The sequence below is a fragment of the Palaemon carinicauda genome, chromosome 27, assembly GCF_036898095.1.
Source record: "Palaemon carinicauda isolate YSFRI2023 chromosome 27, ASM3689809v2, whole genome shotgun sequence".
NCBI lineage: Eukaryota > Metazoa > Arthropoda > Malacostraca > Decapoda > Palaemonidae > Palaemon > Palaemon carinicauda.
In genome coordinates, this window is record NC_090751.1 from 11780891 (window position 1) to 11806663 (window position 25773).

The 25773-nt window shown below is 40.8% G+C and overlaps 1 protein-coding gene across 3 annotated transcripts in view; it reads right to left on the reverse strand.

Moving 5' to 3' along the window:
• Positions 1-25773, reverse strand: part of LOC137621100 (uncharacterized) — an 87797-nt gene that overhangs the window by 61802 nt on the left and 222 nt on the right. For 2 of the 3 annotated variants that reach the window (XM_068351536.1, XM_068351534.1), the window contains exons 1-3: positions 25768-25773; positions 15320-15453; positions 14833-14966 (exon numbers count right to left, since the gene is read on the reverse strand). The exon at positions 25768-25773 is cut by the window's right edge. In XM_068351536.1, coding sequence (XP_068207637.1) covers positions 14833-14966; positions 15320-15335 — 150 coding nt within the window. In that variant the 5' untranslated portion in view covers positions 15336-15453; positions 25768-25773. Of the gene's footprint in view, positions 1-10317; positions 10673-14832; positions 14967-15319; positions 15454-25767 lie in introns of those variants that run through there. The other variant, XM_068351535.1, reaches the window with a different exon arrangement.

Consider the following 25773-nt stretch of genomic DNA (forward strand, 5'->3'; position numbering starts at 1 on the left):
CTTAGTTCCTCCGTTGGAAGTTGGTAAAAACTGGTCGGTGGAGGGGGCTCTTTTATCCAGCTCCACCCCAGACCTTTGGAAATTACATAAAGTCTCCCTCCTACCAGGAGATTTTCAATGGGCTGAGGATGGCTTGCCTCCTCTGCCTTCGTGGAATGCCTTACCTCGGTTGAAACCCTTTCCGCCACCTCTGTTGCGAAAGGCACCTCTGGCACCAGAGCCTCTACGTTGGTAGCCTTGGAAGGAACCTTGAGACTCGTAGGTGTGGTTAAAGGCAGGGGAGGTGGCATAAGATGTCGATGCTACCTGTGCCTGAGGGACCAACACGTACTGATGTTGAGGTTGTCCTTTCGAAGTAGAAGGTTGGGGTTGTGCAAGCTGAAGAGGCTGTCTGTTCTGGGAGGAATGGAAAGGCCTCAACCTCTTCCTGCCTCGGGCAGAGGCGCCAGCTGGTTCGAACTTCCGCTTGGGGACTAGGCCCCATCTAACTTTGAGGTTCTGGTTGACCCGAGCTACCTCGCTGAGCACGGAGTTTACTAAGTCCTCCGGGAAGAGATCCGGGCCCCAGAACGGGGCTTTGACGAGCCTATTAGGCTCATGCCTGATGGTAGCCTCGGCTAACACGTGTCTCCGGCAACGGAATCTAGCGTTGAGGTACTCAAACGCATCAACTAGTAAGGTCTGTAGGAGGGATTTGTTAAGAACTTTGAAGAGGGATTCCTCCTCATAGGTGTTGGCGGTCATCTCGGCCAAAGTGGCCGAATTAATAGATCTACTCAGCCTGCACCGGGCCTCCAACTCAAGGCGGATTAGTGATTCCGGGAGCTTGGGGAGGTGTTCGCTGAACTGTGTGGAAGCACAGTCAGCACTCAGTTTGCCTGCCGTGAAGGTGGCCGGGGTGTTACGCCAGCACTAGTGGTCACCTGGAAAGAGGAGGGAAGTCTGTCTCCCGGAGCTGAGGCAGAGGCTTTTCTTCCTTGGCGGACTGATAAGCAATTTCCATGATCTTAGTGACGCATGGAGTAGGGGTTTGTTCATCAACCACAAACATGGTATAAGAACTCTTGTGGGGCGTGAGCATTGTATTCACACAATCCCACTCGTTTAATGCCTGGACCAAGGTAGACTGGGCCTGTTCCTTGGGATAGATGACCGTCTCCCTAGGGACTTCATCCAAGCGGATCAGAGCCTCTTCGGTCATACGGGCGAAGCCGGGGAAGGGGAACTGGAGTCCCGGCGGGTAGAACTCATAGTCCTCGACAGGCCGGGTGCCAAAACCCTCAATGGTGAGCATGCCATCTGTAAAGGGAGAATGCAGAGCCATCTTCCAGGGGTTGTTTTTGGTGAATGGTGGGAGCTTGGAAGCGTCGGGGATGGGATATTGCTGCTGTTGTGGCAGCCCCGATTGCATGAGGCCTTGCACCAGGCTCTCATTGTTGGAGATCCTCTCAGTGAGGGATGATATCATGGACCCGATCTGGGAAAGAAGTTCCTTAGAAAAGGCTTTCGGGTCGAAGGGTTCCGCCGGGGCTACCGGACCCTGAGGGGCCGAAGATGCGGCGGTGGAGTCTTGGGGGTCTCTAGCGGATGAAGTCTTGACCGACTTCGGGGGTTTTGAAGACTTAAGAGTCTTGAAAAAAGGCTTACGGTGAGCCTTAACCTTCGGGGTAACTGGGCGGGGCTTGAAATCAGCCCCGGAGGTCCCCAGGAAGCCCTGAAAAGAAGAATGAGCTGAATTAGTAGAAGAAAAGGTCGGGCTAAGGAGAGGAATCTTAGCCCGGGACCCACCTGCCTCACCCACCCCACTACCTACGTTTGGTTCGTCAAGAGCCATTGGTTCTATATCTAAGTTGAGGGTAGCGACGTCTTCAGTAATAGTCCCGCCCGTCTCCTCCTGGCCCAGGGCTAAGAGCAGGGACTATCTTCTCAATAATGGGGTCCGCCACATCCTTGGGGACTGCAGCCGATGTCTTGGCATTGGGGTAGATGAGGGAACACCATTCCTCCGAGAGAATGTAAGGCTGTTTCGCCTTTACATTGCGGGCGAACCCGCCGATCCAGACCTTGAGGGTCGCCAGGGTTGAGGTCTTAGCCGGCTGGGAGCTCTGAAAGAGAATAGATTATTACTGAAGGTAAGCGGTTTCCACAAGAGAAATAAAATAAGAAAGTTTATGAATATCTTTGCAAAATAAGGCCACCAAAAATGACAGGGGTTAAGACAATGTAAGTCTAAGATTAACCGTAATTCCACTTACTGAGTCTGAGGTGAGCGTGGAAGCCAGCTTATAGCAAACGACACAATTGTCCGGGTGCCAGACGGCCAATCCATCCACGAGGATAGCACAGTGGGCGTGTGACCGACAAACGTCGTGGCCACAGGGTTGGTGAAGGGCCGCCGAACAAGCTGTCATCGCACAGCGTACCGTCTGTAAAATAAAGATACATAAGTATCCCGTAGGTAAGCAAGGGGAGCCCGGGGGCTCCGGGAGCTTAAACTACACTGTTATAGCAATGGGTAAAACATTCTTAATCCGTAAGGGCGATAAAGCTAGAGGAGCCCGGGGGTTCCGGGAGCTTAAACTACACTGTTATAGCTGTGGGTAAAACATTCTTAAGCCGTAAGGGCGATAAAGCTAGAGGATGCCGTAGTACCATAACTGTATCGTAATAAACAGGATATTGAAATACCATAACAAAATAAAATAACACGGGGTATGAACCGTGAATTACTCAGAAAGGTTCAAAACAAAAAAATTCAGTAAGGAAGACTAATTGTAAAGCATTAAGAACGAGAGAGAGAGAGAGATAGAGGAGGTAGCCAGCCGCCATGGCGGTCCCGAAGCGGAGCCGCGAACAGTGAAAATTAAAAACTGTGAAAAAATAACTAAGGGCAAGGCTACCTCCAAAAACTCAAAACTCATAGATCTGGTACTTAAACTTTGACGGAGTGACAGATTCCGACATCATGATATAAATCCTGGGTAAATCCGGGAAAAAGCACACACCAAAAAAAAAGTGAACCGCTTAAAGCAAGTGCTATAAAAGCAGTGTCGTCATTAGCGTGGGTTGAATTCTTGGTAGTAGAGATCAGTGCTAGGTCTTGAACGGCACCTCGCTGTACAGGGATATTGAGAGGAGATATCTAAATGGTGCGAGACCTCTGGTTGTGATCAATTATCACGCCCCAGTTAATTATACCAACACCTTATAGGTGAGCGAGCTGGGTTCAACCTAGCATTCCTAGACTATTTTTTCTCTGGTAAATTCATAGCAATTTTTTACCTTAGAAATGATGTAAAAGGAGCATTTCACTGGGCAGCACAGGTCTGAGCCCAGAAATTATTATTATTACTTCCTAGGCTACAACCTTAGTAGAATAAGCAGAATGCTATAAGCCCTGGGGCTCCAACAGGAAAAATAGCCCAATAAGCAAAGGAAACATCAGGAAAAATAAAATATTCTAACATTAAAATAAATACTTCCTATATAAACTATATATTTACATTCCACCTACTAGTAATACATCTATACAAACCATGTTTATATTCCCCCTACTAGTATTTCTGTACAAACCACTATTCAAATTCCCATTAGTAATATTTCTATATAAATAATTATCTATATTCCCTCTCGTAGTATTATTTCTATAAAAACAAATATATTTAAATTCTATCACCTAATATTTCTATACAAACCTTTATATTTAAATTCTCTATTAGCATCATTTCTATACAAACCACTGTTTATATTTTATACTAGTATTATTTCTATTCAACCAATATATTTAAATTCCCCGATTAGGCTGGAGGAACGTAGAGAGTAGAGGTCCCCTTTTTTGTTTTTTTTCTTGTTGATGTCGGCTACCCCCCAAAATTGGGGGAAGTGCCTTTGGTATATGTATGTATGTACCGTATGTATATTTTCATTTACCATACTAGAATTATTTCTTTACAACCACTATATGCATATTTTCTCTCCTAGTATTATTTCTATACAAACCACTATATTTATACTCCCCCTACTAGCATTATTTCTATACAAACCTCCATATTCATATTCTCTCTCCTAGTATTATGTCTCTACAAACCACTATATTTATATTACCTCTAGTAGTATTATTTCTATACAAACCACTATATATTTTCCCTATTAGTATTGTTTCGAGGGGAATTAATACCAATAGCACTGATCAAGGCAGAGACAGAAGAGCCATATACTTATTCTGCTGATCACGGTGAAGAGTAAGAGCTGAAGCATGGGGGAACAGTTGTTGGCTGCTTGCTTGCTGACCTCGAAAGGTACCATCTTTTCCCTATGGGATAAAACAGTACCCCATTCAAAAGATAGAAAAACCTCCTGTTAAGGTAAGAAAGATGAAGGAGGGTGCCCAAACACATACAATACACGGACGATAGGTGTACATGGATCTACCACTGTGTACATCTATCACCCCACCCCGCCTAACTCGTGGTGGGGTAGTAAACCCTCGTTAAAATTTTAATGGCTTGTCATTTCAGCTACACCGAAAGTAATAACCCCTATAAAATAGCGTGGTTTGTATGTCAGTTACGGAACAATTTATATTTAAAATTTTTTATTTTATTGTCTGGTCGTACAGAAAACGACAAGGAGTAATCCATATCAAGTTTGTATCCACTTAGGAATAACCAGGTGTTCATACATGCCAATTCGAAAATCTGAACTATCTCTAATATATACTCACCATATTAAATTTTTATTCCACCTCCTCTTATCTATCCCTTATCTCCCCCCCACTGCCACTCATGTCTGCTCCTATGACCAGCTTCTCCTCATTCGCTATTCTAATACCTGCCTCAAATTCTTAGTCTAGATTCTTTCCTTGTTCTTGGCAACAGCTTTAACACCAGCTGCTCGTACACACGAGAGTTAAATTTAAAACATTTGATTGTGCTATCTTCCTTTCCTTTACACACTGTCCCCAAGCACTGAAAGCCTAGGAAAAACAGAGCTTGCAACAGAATCCATCTGGGAGTGTTTTTTTTCTTTTACAAGGCTTCTCTAGTTCCAAAATAGGGGGCGTTCCCTTTGGGCGACTATAGAATATTTCAAAGCCTCTATTACAAACCTCTCTGATAGGGAATTAGACTTGCATGAGGGCTGTAGGGCTACATGCTGTATTGATCTGGTTGATTGGAGAAGAGGTCCATCCATGATAGTATCAAACATCAGATGATGCTAGGCAGATGGGCAGGACAGTCCCTTGACTGTTAACCTGAAACACAAGAAAGGATAGGATATCTGCACAAGAAACAATAAGATAGCTGATGGTTAAACTATTGGAGAAAAAAAATTAAAAATGTTCAAATAATTAATGTAAAAGGAGTATTCTTTTGTAAGAACTTCCCTTACTAGTATTACATTTATAAAAATCGCTTTATTTACATTCCCCTCCTAATATTTCTATAATAAATTAGGTTTACATACTGATAATAGTATTATTTCTATACTAACTTAGATTTACATACCCCAATTATTTCTACTCTTTAGCTATGTTAAGTGGCTCTTCTAGGAGGAGGACACTCCAAAATCAAAACATTGTTCTCCTGTCTTGGGTAGTGCCATATCATCTGTACCATGGTCTTCCACTGTCTTGGGGTAGTGTTCTCTTGCTTGACGTACACTAGGCCACACTATATTATCCTTTATCTTCCACTTGTTTTGTTAAAGTTTGTATAGTTTATATGGGAAATATTTATTTTAATGTTACGCCTAAAATATATTTTTTTCCCTACTGTTTCCATTCCTCACTGGGCTATTTCCCTTGTTGGAGCCACTGGCCTTTTAGCATCTTGCTTTTCTCACTAGGGTTATTGACTAGCAAGTGATAATATATAAATTATCATCACTTCCTAGGCTACAACCTTAGTTGAAAAAGCAGAATGCTATAAGCCCTGGGGCTCCGACAGAAAAAATAGCCCAATAAGCAAAGGAAACATCAGGAAAAAAAAAATATTTTGACATTAAAATAAATACTTCCTATATAAACTACTATATATTTACATTCCACCTACTAGTAATACTTCTATACAAAACATGTTTATATTCCCCCTACTAGTATTTCTGTACAAACCACTATTCATATTCCCACTATTAATATTTCTATATAAATAATTATCTATATTCCCTCTCGTAGTATAATTTCTATACAAACAAATATATTTAAATTCTATCTACTAATATTTCTATACAACCCTTTATATTTAAATTCTCTCTATTAGTATCATTTCTATACAAAACACTGTTCATTTTATACTAGTATTTCTATACAAACCACTATATTTAAATTCCCTCTATTCGTATTATTTCTATAATAAACTAATATATTTTTATTTACCCTACTAGAATTATTTCTTTACAACTATACAAACCACTCTATTTATACTCCACCTACTAGCATTTTTTCTATACAAACCACTATATTTATATTCTCTCTCCTAGTATTGTCTCTACAAACCACTATATTTATATTACCTCTACTAGTATTATTTCTATACAAACCACTATATTTACATTACCTCTAGTAGTATTATTTCTATACAAACCACTATATTTATATTACCTCTAGTAGTATTATTTCTATACAAACCACTATATTTATATTATCTCTAGTAGTATTATTTCTATACAAACCACTATATATTTTCCTCTAGTATTGTTTCACAACTACAAGAGAAGAGCCTCGAACAACAGCCCATAATGTTCATCTTCTGGGATTTGAAAAAGGCCTTCGACAAAGTACCTCGACCTGCCATGTGGGCTGTCCTCAAAAAATATGGCTGCCCACCCGATTTTGTCAAGCTGGTGCGTGCCCACCATGACGGAATGGTTGGGAGAGTGTGCCACCAGAACTCTCTTTCAGACCCATTCCCCATCAACGGCGACCTGAAGCAGGGCTGTGTTCTGGCCCCAACGTGTTTCTCACTATACACCGCAGCAATGCTCAACGAGATTCCCCCAGACACACCCTCAGTCGACCTACGTTTCCGCATGGATGGAGGCGCTTTCAACCTCGCCAGAACCAAGACCACTTTTTGTGAAGTGTGACAACTGCAGTATGCTGACGACAATGCCACCCCAGGTCAGATAGCAGAGGACCTGCAGTCGTTAGCTGATTCATACAACTCTGCCTACGAACGTTTTGGGATGCAAGTCAACACAGATAAAACCAAAACCCTTGTCCAACATCCACCAGGCCTGATGCTCCCAAATTTCAATACCACAGTGAATGACCAACCGTTAGAACAGGTGGACCAGTTCTCCTACCTAGGGAGCATCCTAACATCAGCTCCCACAAGCAAAAAGGACGTGGAGAACAGGATCAGGGCAGCTCACTCCACCTTTGGCCGACTCAACTGCCGCGTATTTAACAACCACGCACTGACAAAGACCACCAAAATAATGGTGTTCAGGGCAGTAGTCCTCTCCATGCTCCTGTATGCATGTGAAACATGGACGCTATATAGAAACGATATTAAAAACCTAGAACGCTTCCAACAAATGAAACAGGCAGATCTTGAAAATCCCCTGGGAGAGCCACACCACCAACATTGAAGTCTTAGAACGTGCCTCGCTGACCAGCGTGGAGGCCACCATCATCCACAACCGCCTCCGCTGGATAGGACAAGTGCATAGGATGGATCCATCTAGGCTCCCAAAGAAAATATTCTACGGAGAACTGACCCAGGGCATCAGACCACGAGGAGGCCCAAAAATGCGCTATAAAGATCAACTAAAGCGCACCCTGGCTCTAACTGACATCGATCCTTCCTAATGGGAAGAAACTGCCAGGGACAGGAAAACCTGGAGGAGTACAGTACACCATGGCACCGTGGACTTATAGGAGAGGAGGAGAGGAGGAGACAAAATGAGGAGGCTAGGAGGAGGAGGAGGAGAGAGTGATTAGAACCGCCCCACCCACCACCTACCCTCCCTTGTGAACTGTCCGCGACTCTTCCACCACAGACTAGGACTTAACAGCCACATCAGACATAAGCACCCACCCCATAGATAGGAGGCAGATGGCCAACCCAATACTCGGACACGAGTGGGCGCTGACGACGAGTATTGTTTCAGGGGAATTAAGACCTATAGCACTGATCAAGGCAGAGACAGAAGAGCCATATACTTGTTATTCTGCTGATCACGGTGAAGAGTAAGAGCTGATTCATGGGGGAACAGTTGTTGGCTGCTTGCTTGCTGACCTCGAAAGGTACCATCTTTTCCCTATGGGATAAAACAGTGCCTCATTCAAAAGATAGAAAAAGCTCCTGTAAAGGTAAGAAAGATGAAGGAGGGTGCCCAAACACATACAATACATGGACGATAGGTGTACGTGGATCTACCACTGCGCACATCTATTCCGCCCCTCGTAACTAGCGGTGGGGTAGTAAACCCTCGTTAAAATTTTAATGTCTTGTCATTTCAGCTACGCCGAAAGTAATAACCCCTATTAAATAGCGTGGTTTGTATGTCAGTTACGGAACATTTTATATTTAAAAGTTTTCATTTTATTGTCTGGTCGTACAGAAAACGACAAGGAGTAATCCATATCAAGTTTGTATCCACTTAGGAATAACCAGGTGTTCATACATGCCAATTCAAAAATCTGAACTGTGTCTAATATATACTCACCATATTAAATTTTTATTCCACCTCCTCTTATCCATCCCTTATCTTCCCCCCACTGCCACTCATGTCTGCTCCTATGACCAGCTTCTCCTCCTCATTCGCTATTTTAATACCTGCCTCAAATTCTTAAGTCTAAATTCTTTCCTTGTTCTTGGCAACCGCTGTAACACCAGTTGCTCAACCACACAGAGTTAAATTTAAAACACATTCCATTGTGCTAACCTCCTTTCCTTTACACACTATGTACCCAAGCACTGAAAAGCCTAGGAAAAACAGAGTTTGCAACAGAATCTATCTGGGAGCGTTTTTTCTTTTTTACAAGGCACCTCTAGCTCCAAAATAGGGGGCGTTCCGTTTGGGCGACTATAGAATATTTCACAAGCCTCTATTACAAACCTCTCTGATAGGGAATTAGACTTGCATGAGGGCTGTAGGGCTACATGCTGTACTGATCTAGTTGATTGGAGAGGAGGTCCATCCATGATAGTAGCAAAAACCAGATGATGCTAGGCAGATGGGCAGGACAGTCCCTTGACTGTTAACCTGAAACACAAGAAAGGATAAGATAGCTGCACAAGAAAGAATAAGATAGCTGATGGTTAAACTATTGGAGAAAAAAATTAAGTTAAAATAATTAATGTAAAAGGAGTATTCTTTTGTAAGAACTTCCCTTACTAGTATTACATTTATACAAATCGCTTTATTTACATTCCGCTACTTGTATTTCTATACTAAATTAGCTTTACAAACCACTTTATTTATACTCCACCTACTAGCATTTTGTCTATACAACCTCCATATTTATATTCTCTCCTAGTATAATGTTTCTACAAACCACTATATTCATATTACCTCTAGTAATATTATTTCTATACAAACCACTATATTTATATTACCTGTAGTAGTATTATTTCTATACAAACCACTATATATTTTCCCTATTAGTATTGTTTCAGGGGAATTAAGACCTATAGCACTGATCAAGGCAGAGACAGAAGAGCCATATACTTGTTTATTCTGCTGATCACGGTGATGAGTAAGAGCTGAAGTATGGGGGAACAGATGTTGGCTGCTTGCTTGCTGACCTCCAAAGGTACCATCTTTTCCCTATGGGATAAAACAGTACCCCATTCAAAAGATAGAAAAAGCTCCTGTAAAGGTAAGAAAGATGAAGGAGGGTGCCCAAACACATACAATACATGAACGATAGGTGTACATGGATCTACCACTGCGCACATCTATTCCCCCCCCTCGTAACTAGCGGTGGGGTAGTAAACCCTAATTAAAATTCTAATGGCTTGTCATTTCAGCTACGCCGAAAGTAATAACCCCTATTAAATAGCGTGATTTGTATGTCAGTTACAGAACAATTTATATTTAAAATTTTTTATTTTATTGTCTGGTCGTACAGAAAACGACAAGGAGTAATCCATATCAAGTTTGTATCCACTTAGGAATAACCAGGTGTTCATACATGCCAATTCAAAAATCTGAACTGTGTAACATATACTCACCATATCAAATTTTTATTCCACCTCCTCTTATCCATCCCTTATCTTCCCCACCAGCTTCTCGTCCTCATTCGCTATTTTAATACCTGCCTCAAATTCTTAGTCTAAATTCTTTCCTTGTTCTTGGCAACAGCTGTAACACCAGCTGCTCAACCACACAGTTAAATTTAAAACACATTTCATTGTGCTAACCTCCTTTCCTTTACACACTATGTACCCAAGCACTGAAAAGTCTAGGAAAAACACAGTTTGCAACAGAATCCATCTGGGAGTGTTTTTTCTCATTTACAAGGCTTCTCTTTGGGTGACTAGAATATTTCACAAGCCTCTATTACAAACCTCTCTGATAGGGAATTAGACTTGCATGAGGGCTGTAGGGCTACTGTACATGCAGTACTAATCTGGTTGATTGGAGAAGAGGTCCATCCATGATAGTAGCAAAAACCAGATGATGCTAGGCAGATGGGCAGGACAGTCCTTTGACTGTTAACCTGAAACACAAGAAAGGATAAGATAGCTGCACAAGAAAGCATAAGATAGCTGATGGTTAAACTATTGGAGAAAAAAATTAAGAATGTTAAAATAATTAATATAAAAGGAGTATTCTTTTGTAAGAACTTCCCTTACTAGTATTACCTTTATACAAATCGCTTTATTTACATTCCGCTACTAGTATTTCTATACTAAATTAGGTTTATATACTGATAATGGTATTATTTCTATACTAACTTTCATTTACATACCCCAAATATTTCTACTCTATAGCTATGGTAAGTGGCTCTTCTAGGAGATGGACACTCCAAAATCAAAACATTGTTCTCCAGTCTTGGGTAGTGCCATATCCTCTGTACCATGGTCTTCCACTGTCTTGGGGTAGTGTTCTCTTGCTTGACGGTACACTAGGCCACACTATATTTTCATTTATCTTCTACTTGTTTTGTTTAAGTTTGTATAGTTTAAATGGGAGATTTTTATTTTAATGTTACTCCTAAAATATATTTTTTCCCTACTGTTTCCATTCCTAGCTGGGCCATTTCCCCTGTTGGAGCCACTGGCCTTTTAGCATCTTGCTTTTCTGACTAGGGTTATTGACTAGTAAGTGATAATATATAAATTATTATTATTACTTCCTAGGCTACAACCTTAGTTGAAAAAGCAGAATCCTATAAGCGTGGGGCTCCAACAGGAAAAAATAGCCCAATAAGCAAAGGAAACATCAGGAAAAATAAAATATTTTAGGAACAACATTAAAATAAATACTTCCTATATAAACTACTATATATTTACATTCCACCTACTAGTAATACTTCTATACAAAACATGTTTATATTCCCCCTACTAGTATTTCTGTACAAACCACTATTCATATTCCCACTATTAATATTTCTATATAAACAATTATATATCTATATTCCCTCTCGTAGTATAATTTCTATACAAGCAAATATAATTAAATTCTCTCTATTAGTATCATTTCTATACAAACCACTGTTTATATTCTATACTAGTATTATTTCTATACAAACATAATTTAATTCTCTCTACTAATATTTCCATACAAACTTTCATATTTAAATTCTCTACTAGTATTATTTATATACAAACCTCTATTTAAATTCTCTCTACAAGAATTATTTCTATACAAACCTCTATTTAAATTCTCTCTACTAGTTATTTCTATACAAACCTCTATATCTAAATTCTCTAGTAGTATTATTTCTTTAGAAACCTCTACATTTAAATTCTACTATTATTATTTCTATACAAACCTTCATATTTAAATTCTCTACTAGTATTATTTCTATACAAACCTCTATATTTAAATTTTCTCTACTAGTATTATTTCTATACAAACCTTCATATTTAAATTCTCTACTAGTGTTATTTCTATACAAACCTCTATAATTAAATTCTCTCTACTAGTATTATTTCTATACAATCCTCTATATTTAAATTCTCTCTACTAACGTTATTTCTATAAAAACCTATGTATTTAAATTCTCTCTACTAGTATTATTTCTATACAATCCTCTATATTTAAATTCTCTACTAGTATTATTTCTATATAAACCTCTATATTTAAATTTTACTAGTATTATTTATTTACAAACCTCTATATTTAAATTCTCTCTACTAGTATTATTTCTATACAAACTTTTATGTATAAATTCTCTCTAGTATTATTTCTATAGAAACCTCTTTATTCATATTCTCCCAACCAGTATTATTTCTATAAAAACCACTGTATTTAAATATTCTCTACTAGTATTATTTCTATACAACCCATATATTTAAATTCTCTCTACCAGTATTATTTCTATACAAACCAATATATTTAAATATCTAAATTCTCTCCCCTAGTATTATGTCTCTACAAACCACTATATTTATATTACCTTTAGTAGTAATATTTCTATACAAACCTCCATATTTATATTCCCTCTACTATTATTATTTCTATACAAACACTATATATTTTTCCTATTAGTATTGTTTCAGGGGAATTAAGACCTATAGCACTGCTCAAGGCACAGACAGAAGAGCCATATAGGCCTACTTGTTATTCTGTTGATCACGGTGATGAGTCAGAGCTGAAGCATGGGGGAACAGTTGTTGGCTGCTTGCTTGCTGACCTCGAAAGGTACCATCTTTTCCCTATGGGATAAAACAGTACCCCATTCAATATAGAAAAAGCTCCTGTTAAGGTAAGAAAGATGAAGGAGGGTGCCCAAACACATACAATACATGGAGGATAGGTGTACATGGATCTACCTCTGTGCACATCTATCCCACCTGGGTACTGGGGTCATGGTCAAAGCACTGTGCATATACCCAAGGTGGCTATAGCACAGGCCTGGGGACAGCTTGGGTGTCCACCAAACTCCCAAAGAAAGGTGGTGTAAAGAGGCCTTTCCTTGCGACTATGACTGGCTTTCCTGGACTTTTGGTTCTTGTTAGAAGAATTGTCAAAATCTATACTGGAAGAGAATGAGGAGGAATAAACCCATTTCTTCTTACTAGCCTTCCTTTCAGGTTCTGCAAGCAGATAAGTAGAGATCCAAGAGACCATCAACATAAAAGCTCCCCCAAGGAGAGAAACCAAATGGGATGCTCCAACAGGAACCATGATACTAGGGAATACTGTCACAGAGGAAGAGGCAGGTAAACTCAGTGGCACTTGCAACACAGACACGGGGTCACAGCCACCGCGAGGGAGGGAACCACAGGCCTTGGGGTCACATGCACAGGGGTGGTGGGCAAAGGTGTACATGGCAAAGAAACAATATGCATGGGCGATAGGCACCAGGGCTACTCCCACTGGTTTTACTATGATTGGGGCTATCTTATGCACAACTTCAAGCTCTGATGTCTCCATTACAGGTGCTGAAGCCTTCTCTAGCTCTTTTGGCACCAGCACAGCCACAAACAGAACCACAGTTGTGGGAGCCTCTCATAACAGTCTTTTTTGGCTTCAGGCTCACTGTGGGAATCATCACAGCTGGCACTAGCATCACATCCACAATAACTGGAGTTACTGGCACCAAGGATACTGGTAGCCTTAGCTCAAAAATAAAAAATATCGAAGGCCTACATACAAGACCTGAGGAAGGCTTAGTCAAACTCAGCGACAGAAATCTGCACAGCAACAGATACTCCAGTGCCTGCTGAGGTATGGTGATCACTGGCAAACTCCACACACCAATAAAGACTGAAAAACTCACTGATTCATATCCTTGTTCTGGCCAATCTTGCTGCGTACTCCTCAGACTGAGCCAGGAGTGTATTAATATCATTAGTTGCTAAGCTACAACCCTACTTGGAAAAGCAAGATGCTATAAGCCCAACGGCTCCAACAGGGAAAAACAGCCCAGTGAAGAAAAGGGAATAAGGAAATAAGTAGATATGAAAAATAATGAACAATGAAAATAAAATATTTTAAAAATAGTAACATAAAAAGATATTTCATAATAAACTTAAAAAAAAAACTCATGTCAGCCTGTTCAACACGAAAACATTACAGCAAGTTTGAACTTCTGAAGTTCTACCGATTCAACTCCCTGATTAGGAAGATCATTCCACAACTTGAACACAGCTGGAATAAAACTTCTAGAACACTGAAGTATTGAGCCCCATTGTGGAGACGAATTAGCAGCAGTCGACTCAATGAGGAAAGAAAAAAGCCAAAAAGTTTTTTTGGCATCTTGGATATTGTCAATTCTGACCCTAGAGAGGACTTAGCCTTCATCTTAAAAGCATAAGCCTGCCACTAAGTGGGATGCCACCATCTGTAATTGGCAGAAGAGGATGACTGCAAACAGTATGGGTCTACAACTGGTCTTGCCATATATCAGTTCCAGCGACCACCCTTTCTCTCACATGTATGATAAGTTAAATCCTTGAAGAATTTCCTTTTCTGCAAAGAAAAAGAATCATAAGATTTGGATAGGTCACAACAGCAGATCTGAAAACAAAAATGGAGTCTTTGAAAGACAGGTGGCCAGGACTACTCGCCTGGTTTACCCACCTTTCGTTAACTACCTTGTCGAAGATTTCTCAAGGATGAAAAATTTGTATATGGGTAGGAACCAATGCTAAATAATAGGGAATTGAAAAATAATACTGTTCAATAAAACAATGTATGTGTTAATACCTTGAACCACATAATTTGTGGTGTTGGAATACCGGAAACAGTGCACTTCAGATAAAAGTGTGTATGTTCTTCCAATTCTATGTCCTTGCCATCTGGATCCATATTTGAGCTAACAAAGGTTACCCTCTCTTGATCTGCAACAAAGTGAATAGTACATGTAATGAATATCTTGAAAAGACCACATTTTCGTAAATGTACTTGACATAAAATGGGCTAGCTCTAATTTTTATACTTTAACAAATCTTCAAACTACAGCACATTAAGTCTAGGGTAATTAACTACAGATAAACAATTATGGAATAACAGTCTAAAGACCTGAGTCACTTAGCATGACAATTGCTTTTTCAAAAATAAATTACATGCCATGAATTCTATTTGTCAAAATCCTTAACCATAACACAATCCTCCTATCGCTTAGAAAGTTACACAGCTAAGTAATCCTGATTACAACATCATGCAAAGTAGGAAATGAAAAATGCAATCTTACCAAGTACCAGGATCATCACTTCCCCGATAACTGGAACACTGTCATTGCTCCTGGTACCCGAGCGCTGGTATTTGCAGATGACCTCACCCACTCTCTTCTAGAAAACTTGGTTTCGTTGCTATAAATTTCCAAATCTGTATACAGAGAGATAGAGGATACATGAAATCACTGAAAACTAAGACAAACGTTGATTTTCATTCTGACATTCTCATTCCATAAGATGCCACTTACCAAGTAAAAATTATGGTACATTGACATTAATGTACATATTGTATACAATACAGCACTGATAAGGATGCTATACAGTTAAACAATAATAAAAATTCAGTATGAAAAATTTTGTATCGCATACTTCGATGAGTTTCTAATGCTCCTTGGATGAGACACCAACAACCAGATTCAGATAAGTAACATAAAAGACAATGACTTTAGATGGAATTTCTAACTGGTTTTTCTACAATAAAATTTAAAACCTTCATGGAAGGGTAAAAGAAAATGACGATAGGAAAATTTCCATTAGCTCAAACTTGAACATGTTATAACCTATTCAATATACCATATAGTATAATGTATGTTGAATGACGGCTGCTAAGTGGAATCAAATATATCTTGTCACTTTCTCTTTTGTTATATTTTATTACAACTTTGATTCGTGGCAGGTCAAGCGATGCTGTACTGTAGAACGACTTGGTGGTACCACAGAAGACTTCAAAGTTTGAATCGTCGACAACGATTTCAGAATTCAGCAGATTGAGGGGTAAAAATGGGTAATTTCCACGTTTTTATATTTTCTCGACCAAAATGCATATCTGGCTGCCAGACAGATATAATTTCTGTGACACAATGAGTTGGTATAGAATTTGAACCACATCACATCCATAGTATAATCAGAATCTTGTATAATATTGTATCTAAACCATTTCAGAATTCTGTAGATTGAGGGGTAAAAATGGGTAATTTTCACAATTTTTACTTTTCTTGACTAAAATACATATATGGTTGCCACACAGAAATAATTCGGGGTAAATACAATATTATTCATGATTCTGATTGTACTATGTATGTGGTTCAAATTCTATACCAACTCAATGTGTTGCAAAAAATTTTGCTATGTCTGGCAACCAGACATTTATTTTATTCGAGAAAAAGTAAAAATTGGGAAAATTACCCATTTTTACCCCTAATTCTGCAGAATTCTGAAATGAAACTTAAGTAATATTATACATGATTCTATTAACTCAAAAGTGTTGCAAAAATTATTGCTATGTCTGGCAACCAGATATGTATTTCAGTCAAGAAGTTAAAAACGTGAACATTACCCATTTTTACCCCTCAATCTGTAGAATTCTGAAATGTGTTAGATACAAAATTATTCATGATTCTGATTATACTATGTATGGGGTTCAAATTATATACTAACTCAATGTGTAGCAAAGATCATTTCAATGTCTTACAATCAGAGATGTATTTTAGTCGAGAAAAGTTAAAAAAGTGAAAATTAGATATTTTTACTCCTAAATTTCCAGAATTCTGAAATGGATTAGATACAATATTATAGAATATTTTTTTCCATTGTTCTCTATTCTTGGGTAGTGCCATAGCCTCTGTACCATGGTCCTCCACTGTCATGGAGTAGCGTTCTCTTACTTGAAGGTACACTTGGGCAGACTATTCTAACTTACAGTACTTCGCTTTGTCTTATTTTGTTAATGTTTATATAGGAGATATTTATTTTAATGTTACTGTTCTCAAAATATTCTATTTTTCCTTGTTCCCTATCCTCACTGGGCTATTTTCCCTGTTGGAGCCCATGGGCTTATAGCATCCTGCTTTTCCAACTAGGGCAGTAATAATAATAATAATAATAATAATAATAATAATAATAATAATAATAATAATAGTGTAGGAATTAATTTTTTTTCAATATCTATGCAGTCATTCAAAACCACAGGTCACATGTCAACATTTGTGACAACCAGTGATAGGTCCATTATGATTACCAGTGATAGGGGCCTATCGATACTGGCCGAGGCCTTTGTATACGAGCGGCCAGCTCCTCCAACGTGCATAAAAAAAGCACTAACTAATTTTGGTATCATTGCACTGTATCACAGGGCAATGTAACCTAGGAAAAAAACTACCTACTCTACAGAAAAAATTCCGCTCTCAGAAAATGACACTCGTTCCCGTCGCAAATGAATAGTTTCAGAAATGATATTTTCATAAAATAAATTACAAAACTAGCAGCAATCACCGATTGGGTAGCCAGGTGTACCACCTGTGTGCCCTCTACCCGGGTACCTGGAACCATTCCAACTACTCCGCAGATCTTCCATGACCCTGGTCTCTAGAAGGGAGGAGGGTGGGAATTAAATTATATATAACTAGCAGTAGCAGGTAAGTATGTTAAAAAATTTATTTTATGAAAATATCATTTTTAAACATCTGACTTACCTGGTAGTTATACATATAGCTGATTGACACCTTTGGTGGAGAGTCAGAGACATCCAACATTTTTGGAATTTTCCTAAGAGTTAACAAACAAGCTGTTAAGGAAGCTGACTAAAAAGAACTCCTGCCTCATTATGTCCGCTTTCCTTAAGAGATCCAGCGATACACCCAGGGGGCTGAAGATCTCTGGGAGCTGTAAAACCGATGTATAACCTCTATGTGACAGGACCTCCTCCAATACCCTTGTTCCGGGCGCTCCCAAGGAACATGCTAACAACCTGACTACAAATCAATGATTGTGGGAGACTGTGTCCAATCTCCACAAACAACCATAAAAACACAACAGTTCCAAGAGAAGAAAAAGGGGATTAAGTTATGGGAATGTAGTGGTAGATCCTTCACCCACTACTGCACTCGCTGCTATGAATGATCCCAGGGTGTAGCAGTCCTCGTAAAGAGTCTGAACTTGTTTCAGATAGTGTGAGGCAAACACCAATTTACTCCACCAGAATATCATGTCCATGATGCTCTGCAAGGACCTATTCTGTTCGAAGGCTACAGAGGTTGATACTGCTCTAACCTTCAAAAGCTTGAGGTCCGCCTCACTACAATGTGAATGAGCTTCCCTGATGAAGGATGGTGCATTCTTTGACATTCGTAGTGAAGGCTTATCTTACTACGTAAATCTTTCGTTCTCTCCAGGTAGAACTTCAGGGCTCTTAATGGACACATGACCTTCTCTAACTCCTCTCTAAATCCGAAAGGTTCGGAATCACAAAAGCCTTGGGCCAGGGTTGTGAAGGGCGTTCGTTCTTTGCCAGAAAACCCAGCTGTAAGGAGCAGATAGCCTTGTTATCTCTAAAACCTACATTTTTGTTGAAGGCATGAATTTCACTGACCCTTTTTGCTGTCGCCAAACTGACTAAAAAGTGTGTCTTTATCGTGAGGTCCTTCAACGAGGCTGAATGCAAAGGTTCGAACCTGCTACTCATTACGAACTTCAGGACTATATCTAGATTCCAAGCTGGAGATTCCTGATGTCCTTCCTTAGTAGTTTCAAAGGATCTGAGAAGGTCCTGGAGATCTTTATCATTAGACAAATCCAAATTCCTATGTCTAAACAGCCGCTAACATGCTTCTGCATCCCTTGATGGTCGAGGTCGAAAACTTACGCCTCCTTCTAAGGTACAGAAGGAAGTCGGCTATCTTTGTCACAGATACTGGAAGAGGAAACAGATGTCTCTGCACCATTCTCTAAAAACCTCCCACTTGGATTGGTAAACCTTGATGGTGGAAGATCTCCTTGCTCTCGCAATTGCACTAGTTGCTTCCTTCGAAAACCCTCTAGCTGTCGTGAGTTTTTCGATAGTCTGAAGGCAGTTAGATGTAGAGCTTGGAGGTTTTGATGGTACCTTTCCAAGTGGGGTTGTTTGAGAAGATCTACTCTCAAAGGGAGGCTTCTCAGTGTGTCCACCAATCCATTCCAGTACTTCTGTGAACCCCTCTCTTGTGGGCCAAAGGGGGCCACTTGAATCATTCTGGTGCCCTTGTGCAACAAATACTGTATTTGAATCACCTTGTGTACTATCTGGAATGGTAGAAAAGCTTACAGTCTAGGTGGGACCAATTCATGAGGAAAGCGTCATGTGAAATGCTTCCGGATCTGGCACTGGGGAACAGCAAGTCTCTAGCCTCTTCGTTTTCGTAGTTGCAAACAGGTCTATGCAAGGACGACCCCACGTCTGCCACAGGTTTTTGCAGACTTCCTGATGAAGCGTCCATTCTGTAGACAAGAATTGACCCTTTTTGCCATCACATTCCTTTCCCCTTGAATAAATCTTGTGACTAGACTCTCATTCCTTTCTCTTGACCAGTAAAGGAGCTCTCTCGCAGTCTCGTAAAGAGACCTTGAGTGGGTTCCGCCTTGCTTGTCTATGTAGGCCAATGCCGTAATATTGTCGGAGTTGACCTGTACCACCCTGTTCATAACTGAATCTTCGAATCCTTTGATGGCTAACAGGGCTGCCAACAGCTCCTTCTGATTTATATGGAGGATCTCCTGATCTTTTGTCCAGGAACCAGAGATCTCCAACTTTCCCAGTGTTGCTCCCCACCCCGAGTCCGAGGCGTCAGAACACAACACAAGGTCTGGGTTCCTCTGTTCCAGAGAAAGACCCTCTTAAAGCTTGACAGGGTTGTTCCACCACTGAAGACATTGCTTTGTGGACTCTGAAATGGGGATACACTTTGTTCCAATGTAGATTGAGGTGGAACTGAAGAGGGCAAAGATTCAGTCTTCCCAGGGAGACAAACTGCTTCAACAATGAAAAGATCCCCAGTAGGCTCATCCAATCCCTTGCAGAACATTTTCGCTTCCTTAGAAAGCTTTGAAGTTTCACCAGGGCTTGTTCAGTCCTTGAGGCAGACGGAAAAGCCCGAAAAGCTCAACTCTGAATCTACATACCCAAGAACAGAATATCTTGGGATGGGGTCAGTTGCGACTTGTCCTTGTTCTTCAGAAGACCCAGTTCCTCTGATAAATTCAACGTCATCGGCAGAACCTCCAGGCAGCGATCGTAGGAATGAGCTCTGAGGAGCCAGTCGTCCAGATACAGAGGCTCTGATACCTCTTGAATGCAGCATTCCCGCTACATTGGACATTAACTTTGTGAAGATTTGAGGCGCGGTGCTTAGGCCGAAACAAAATGCCCGAAACTGGAATACCTCCTCTTGTACACGAACCTCAGGTATTTATTGAAGTCCGGATGGATGGGGATGTGGAAATACACATCCTGAAGGTCTAACGAGACCATCCAGTCGTCCTTCTTGACTGCTGCTAGGACTGATTTTGTTGTTTCCATAGTGAATTTTGACTTCCGTAAGAAGACGTTGAGCGCGCTCACATCCAGGACTGGTCTCCATCACCCAGTGTTTTAGGAACCAGGAACAAACGATTGTAAAATCCTGGTGACCTTAAATCTCACACCTTCTCTATTGCCTCCTTTCTAATAAGAGCAACATTTGTTGTTGCATCGCCTCTATCTTTGATTCTTCTCTGTATCTGGCCGAGAGATCTATCTGAGTTACTACTAAAGGAGGTTTTCCTAGGAAGAGATTTTGTATCCCTCCTTCGAGTAACTAGACGGACCAAAGGTCTGCTCCTCTCCTCTCCCATACTTGCCAGAAGTTGGTTAGTCTGGCTCCTACCGGTGTCTGAAGGCGAATGCTGTCAGACCCTGCCTCGACCTGGTCTTGAGCCTCTCCTCTTCGCTCTCCTTCCCTCGGGTCTGGTACTACTTCTGCCGAAGGTTTTCCCCCCGAAAGGGCTAAGAAAACTGATGGGATGATGCTTCCTCCTCAGGTTTACGACTCAAGAAGGATGTAAGCAGAACCTTCCTAGCTGTCTTAGACACCAAGTCCTGTGTGGCCTTTTAGCCTAACGCGGAAGAGACTTCTCTGACCAGTTTTTGCGGGAAAAGGAGCGAAGAAAGAGGTGCATAAAGTAATTCAGATTTCTGCATGGACATAACCCCATTCGCCAGAAAAGCGCACATTTGGACCCTTTTCTTAAGGACACCTGCCGAGAAATGTGCCGCTAACTCATTAGACCCATCTCTCAAAGCCTTGTCCATACAAGACATAATGGGGACGAGACCTCCTGTGTCCACATCCTTCAACGAATCCACATTTTTCCCCAAGGCTCCTAGAGTCCAGTCGAGGAAATTAAAAACCCCAAAGGCTCTGAAAATGCCTTTGAGGTGATCCAACTCAGAAGTCGACCAAAACACTTTAGTTCTCCTCATGGCGTTCACCAGACTCGAGAAGTCCCCTTGGGCAGAGGCAGGGACTCCCAGGACAAGAGCTTCTCCAGTCTCATACAAAACGCTCGATCTGGATGCTAATCTGGCCGAGGGAAAGGAAAAAATTCTTTCCCTGGTCCTTCTTAGATTGCATCCAGTCCCCCATCACCTTTAAGGCTCTCTTAGAAGGGCGAGACAACACCATAAATTCTGAAGGCAGGGAACGAGGAGCAGCAGGAACAAAGTTTTTAGGGAAAACTTCAGAAAAACCTCTAACGAGTCTTTTCAAGTCAGCCGACGAATGGTGGTTCTTCGGGTCCTCTTCGTCAGACACCTTCTCTAAGGAATAACTAGGGGAAAGGCAAGTGTCATCGTTCCCTTCTTCTGACAGATCTCTTATCGAAGTAGATGTCCTGTTTCCTCAACGTCAAATCCTCCTTATGACTTCTGGCATCATGGCGTCCGGTGTTCCAAACCTTGACGCTCGGAGCCATAACATCCGCGTTCTCGACGTTCAGTTTCATGACGTCCGAGGTTTTGACGCTCGGAGTCCCGACGTCCAAGTTCTTGACGCTCGGTGTCATGACTTCCAGCCTCCCGACGCTTGGCATGATGTTCAACCTCTGGACGCTCGGTGTCATGACCCTCTCGACACTTGGCTTTCCAACACTTGACGTCAAGGCGTGAAGATTCTCGACGCTCTGTGTCTTGGCGAGCAACTTTTCTTGTCTGTGGGCTGCCAGACCTTCATGAGGGAGGAGAGATTTTGCTGCATATTTTGAAGCACGCTAAGTTCGGGGCAACTTGCTGCCGTAGACAAAGAGGAGATGCTGCTTCCTCAACTAACTGCAGAACGTTCAAGAGACTAATACCAATCCGAAGGGGGAGGAGGGGCATGTACAGAAGTTATGCAAGCCTCCGATAACTGTTTATTTCCTACCTATGGGGATGGCAGCCTGACATCTTCCAACTTCCTTTTGTCTCCTACTGAAGTACATGGCCGCTTAGCAGGAGAGCTTACCTCGGAGCAGGAAGGAAAACGCTCCGGACTGCTCCAAAGGCTGCAACCTGGCGTCTGAGGCGTCATAACACAACGCTGCTCAACAGTGGAAATTTTCCTCGAGAGGTTTCGATGTAAGTCGCCAGCCCCGTCGGGGCGCTGCGTCATCCGACGAAGAAGACAACACTTTTACCTCGCCTTTCCCATGGCGAGAGCGAGCGTCCTAGGAATCGTCAACAGGTGCGCTCGAGGGGATGACTGATCGGGAGCCAACGCCCCTCGTCTCCCTTTGCCTGTCGACATTCCTTCTCCCAGGGGTTGGGGAGCTTGGAAGAGGTCTAGGGCTAGGAGAACAACAGGTCCGAGCAGCTGCACCCTCCACTGCACTGATTTTAGCACAGACACTTGCACTTTTTGACTCCTTCACATCGGACCAGAATTTAGTCATATCTGCTGCAAGCGACTCCACTCTTCCACCAAGGGCTTGAATGGCCACCAACATGTCCTTAAGAGTTGGCTCATTAGATTTAACAGTAGTGGGATCTGGAACTACCAATACAGGGGAAGGATCAGTAGGATTGTTAACACGGGGAGAGGAAATATCCCTAGAAGAACGAGACATACTGTACTTTTACTTCTCCTCATCCTATCCCTTTCAAGCTTACGAGTGTAGCGGTCATACTCCAACCACTCATCAGTAAAAATTACACATTCATCACAATGATCATCCAACTCGCAGCATTTACATTTGCATTTCACACAAATGGAGTGGGGATTTAAAGAGGCTTTAGCAACCCAGGTGCTAGGTCTTACAACCTCTCACACCTAATATTCTAAGAGGAGTCAGACATTATGGAAAAATTGAGAGAGATCAAAACAAGCAAGGGACAAAACAAAAAAATCTAATCAAGGCCTAGAAAATACCAAAAACCAAATCCAAAACGAGCGAAAGCCACAGCCAAAGTGTACTTCACCAAAATAACTGCAAATAACACAGGCTACAGCAAGCGAAATTCCAACAATGTCACCGGTGAGGCAGCAAGGAAGATCTGAGGAATAGCTGGAATGGTTCCAGGTACCTGGGTAGAGGGCACACAGGTGGTACACCTGGCTAACCAATCGACGATTGCCGCGAGTTTTGAAATTCTGCCGTGACGTCAGGGGACTAAGCTATATATATAACTACCAGGTAAGATGTTTAAAAATATATATATCTATATTCTACGATAATAGGGGACCCCCAGTGGGAGCTCGGGGTTTTGGGTGGGGAAAACATACAGGGGAAACGGTATATAATGGTAAAACAAGCCTTTTTTCTCTATACATTACCTAATTGGATGTATAATAAACGGAGGAAAAGACAAAATAGTATAAGAGGATAAACTTTGGAGGCGCCGTTGCAAAGGCTATGTATCATGAAAAAAAAATCGATGATATTGAGCTGCAAAATCTAACATTGGCAATGTTTTTGTGTAACATGGTAACATTAGCAGTGTTTTCATTTATTTTTTGTCATTCTACTTGTAGGTTGTAGTTGCTCTCATTCATTCGTTTGTACATGGCAGGTTTCGACCTTCTGCGCAAAAACCCCTCCTCCCTGCACATAGCCTCCTCATCCACCAATAGGATTTCTTCTTCTCTAGCCGTCAAATTTAACTATTGGACTTCACTCGACTTCACCCGCTTTATTCAAGTATATGACTTGATCCAGTACAACTATACCTTCCCTTTTATGTAATACCCTCGTTTACATGTTACGTTTGACCCCAGTATTACTAGTTTTATTATCCAATACCTTAAAAAATCACCTCATTTTATATTCCCATTAAATATTTATCATACACTCTATTTTATCTTGCTATATTACTTTTATACATTTTGTTATTACCTTCTCATGCCCAGTTTTCACATAAATACTTGCTCTGGACAAGTTTCCCATTCTGGTTCATTCATGTTTACTCTCTAGACACTGTTGCTTTTCCGTTAACCAATCACAAACCCATAAGTATGGAAAGTTTGCACAGGGGGGTTAATATTTCCCTAACACCCCCCCCCCAAAAAAAAACCCTTTTCCGTGGAAACCTTTAACCAAGTCAAGTCTTTGTTAGTTCAAGTGACGTCTTTTTGCGGATTTTATGATGGAAGTTTTAGAAACTTGTAACGTCTGCAATAATCCATACTTGAAAGTATTTCAGTGAATTCCAATGTTGATAATTTTCTTAAATCTCGTAATGTAATAGCCCAACGTTTACAGTTCCAAGTGCAGTACTAAACTTGGACAAAGAAGCTAAGACGTCACCGACTCACAGTCAACACCCAGGTGACCCACAAGTTTCGTTGTCGATCATAAAAGTACGTCATTAATTTCTTTAATTTTACATATTTGCAGGTAAAACATTGGATAGAGGTTGTGACCTGGGAAGGGGGTCAGGGGGCTTGCCCCTGCTGGGGGTTGTGACCTGGGAACTTCTAGGTTAGGTTAGGTTAGGTTAGGTGGGTTTGTTAGGTTCTGTACCCTTTTGTACCTTTTTATATAGTGTAAATGGTATATGGAGAAATGCTTTAAAAATACACATACTAATATTATCGTAGCATTGCTAACGTTAGCAATGGCAGTGTAGCATTGGTAACGTTGCGTAACATTGCTAATGTAAGCGTTCGCAGTACATACATCATTGATGAGTGAAGTGACAAGGAAATTGAACAAGTCATTATATTCAAACATTTACACAAATATATAACAAGACCATATATTTAAACATTTTAACAAAATATGTTTTCCTGTAGAAAATAACTTGATTTAATGTTTTCACCTTCATTTCAGTCGTAACAACAGCAACAAGTTAGGCTACTTAAAGTTAGTTGAGCTGGTGGTTGTTTGTTTGCGGTTGAAACGAAGTTGAAATTCGGTCAAATCACGTTATTTATTACAGGAAAACATTTCTGAAACTATTCATTTGCGACGGGAACGAGTGTCATTTTCGAAGAGAGCGTAATTTGTTCTATAAGAAAAGGTAGTTTTTTTCCAAGGTTACATTGCCCTGTAATACACTACAATAATACCAAACTAGTTTTTTTTACTAGGTTACACTGCCCTGTAAAACACTACATTAAAACCCAAACTCTTAGATTATGATAAAGTAAATCACAAACACATCCTGCCATTATGAAAAAGTAAATCACAACTAATTCCTTACCTTATG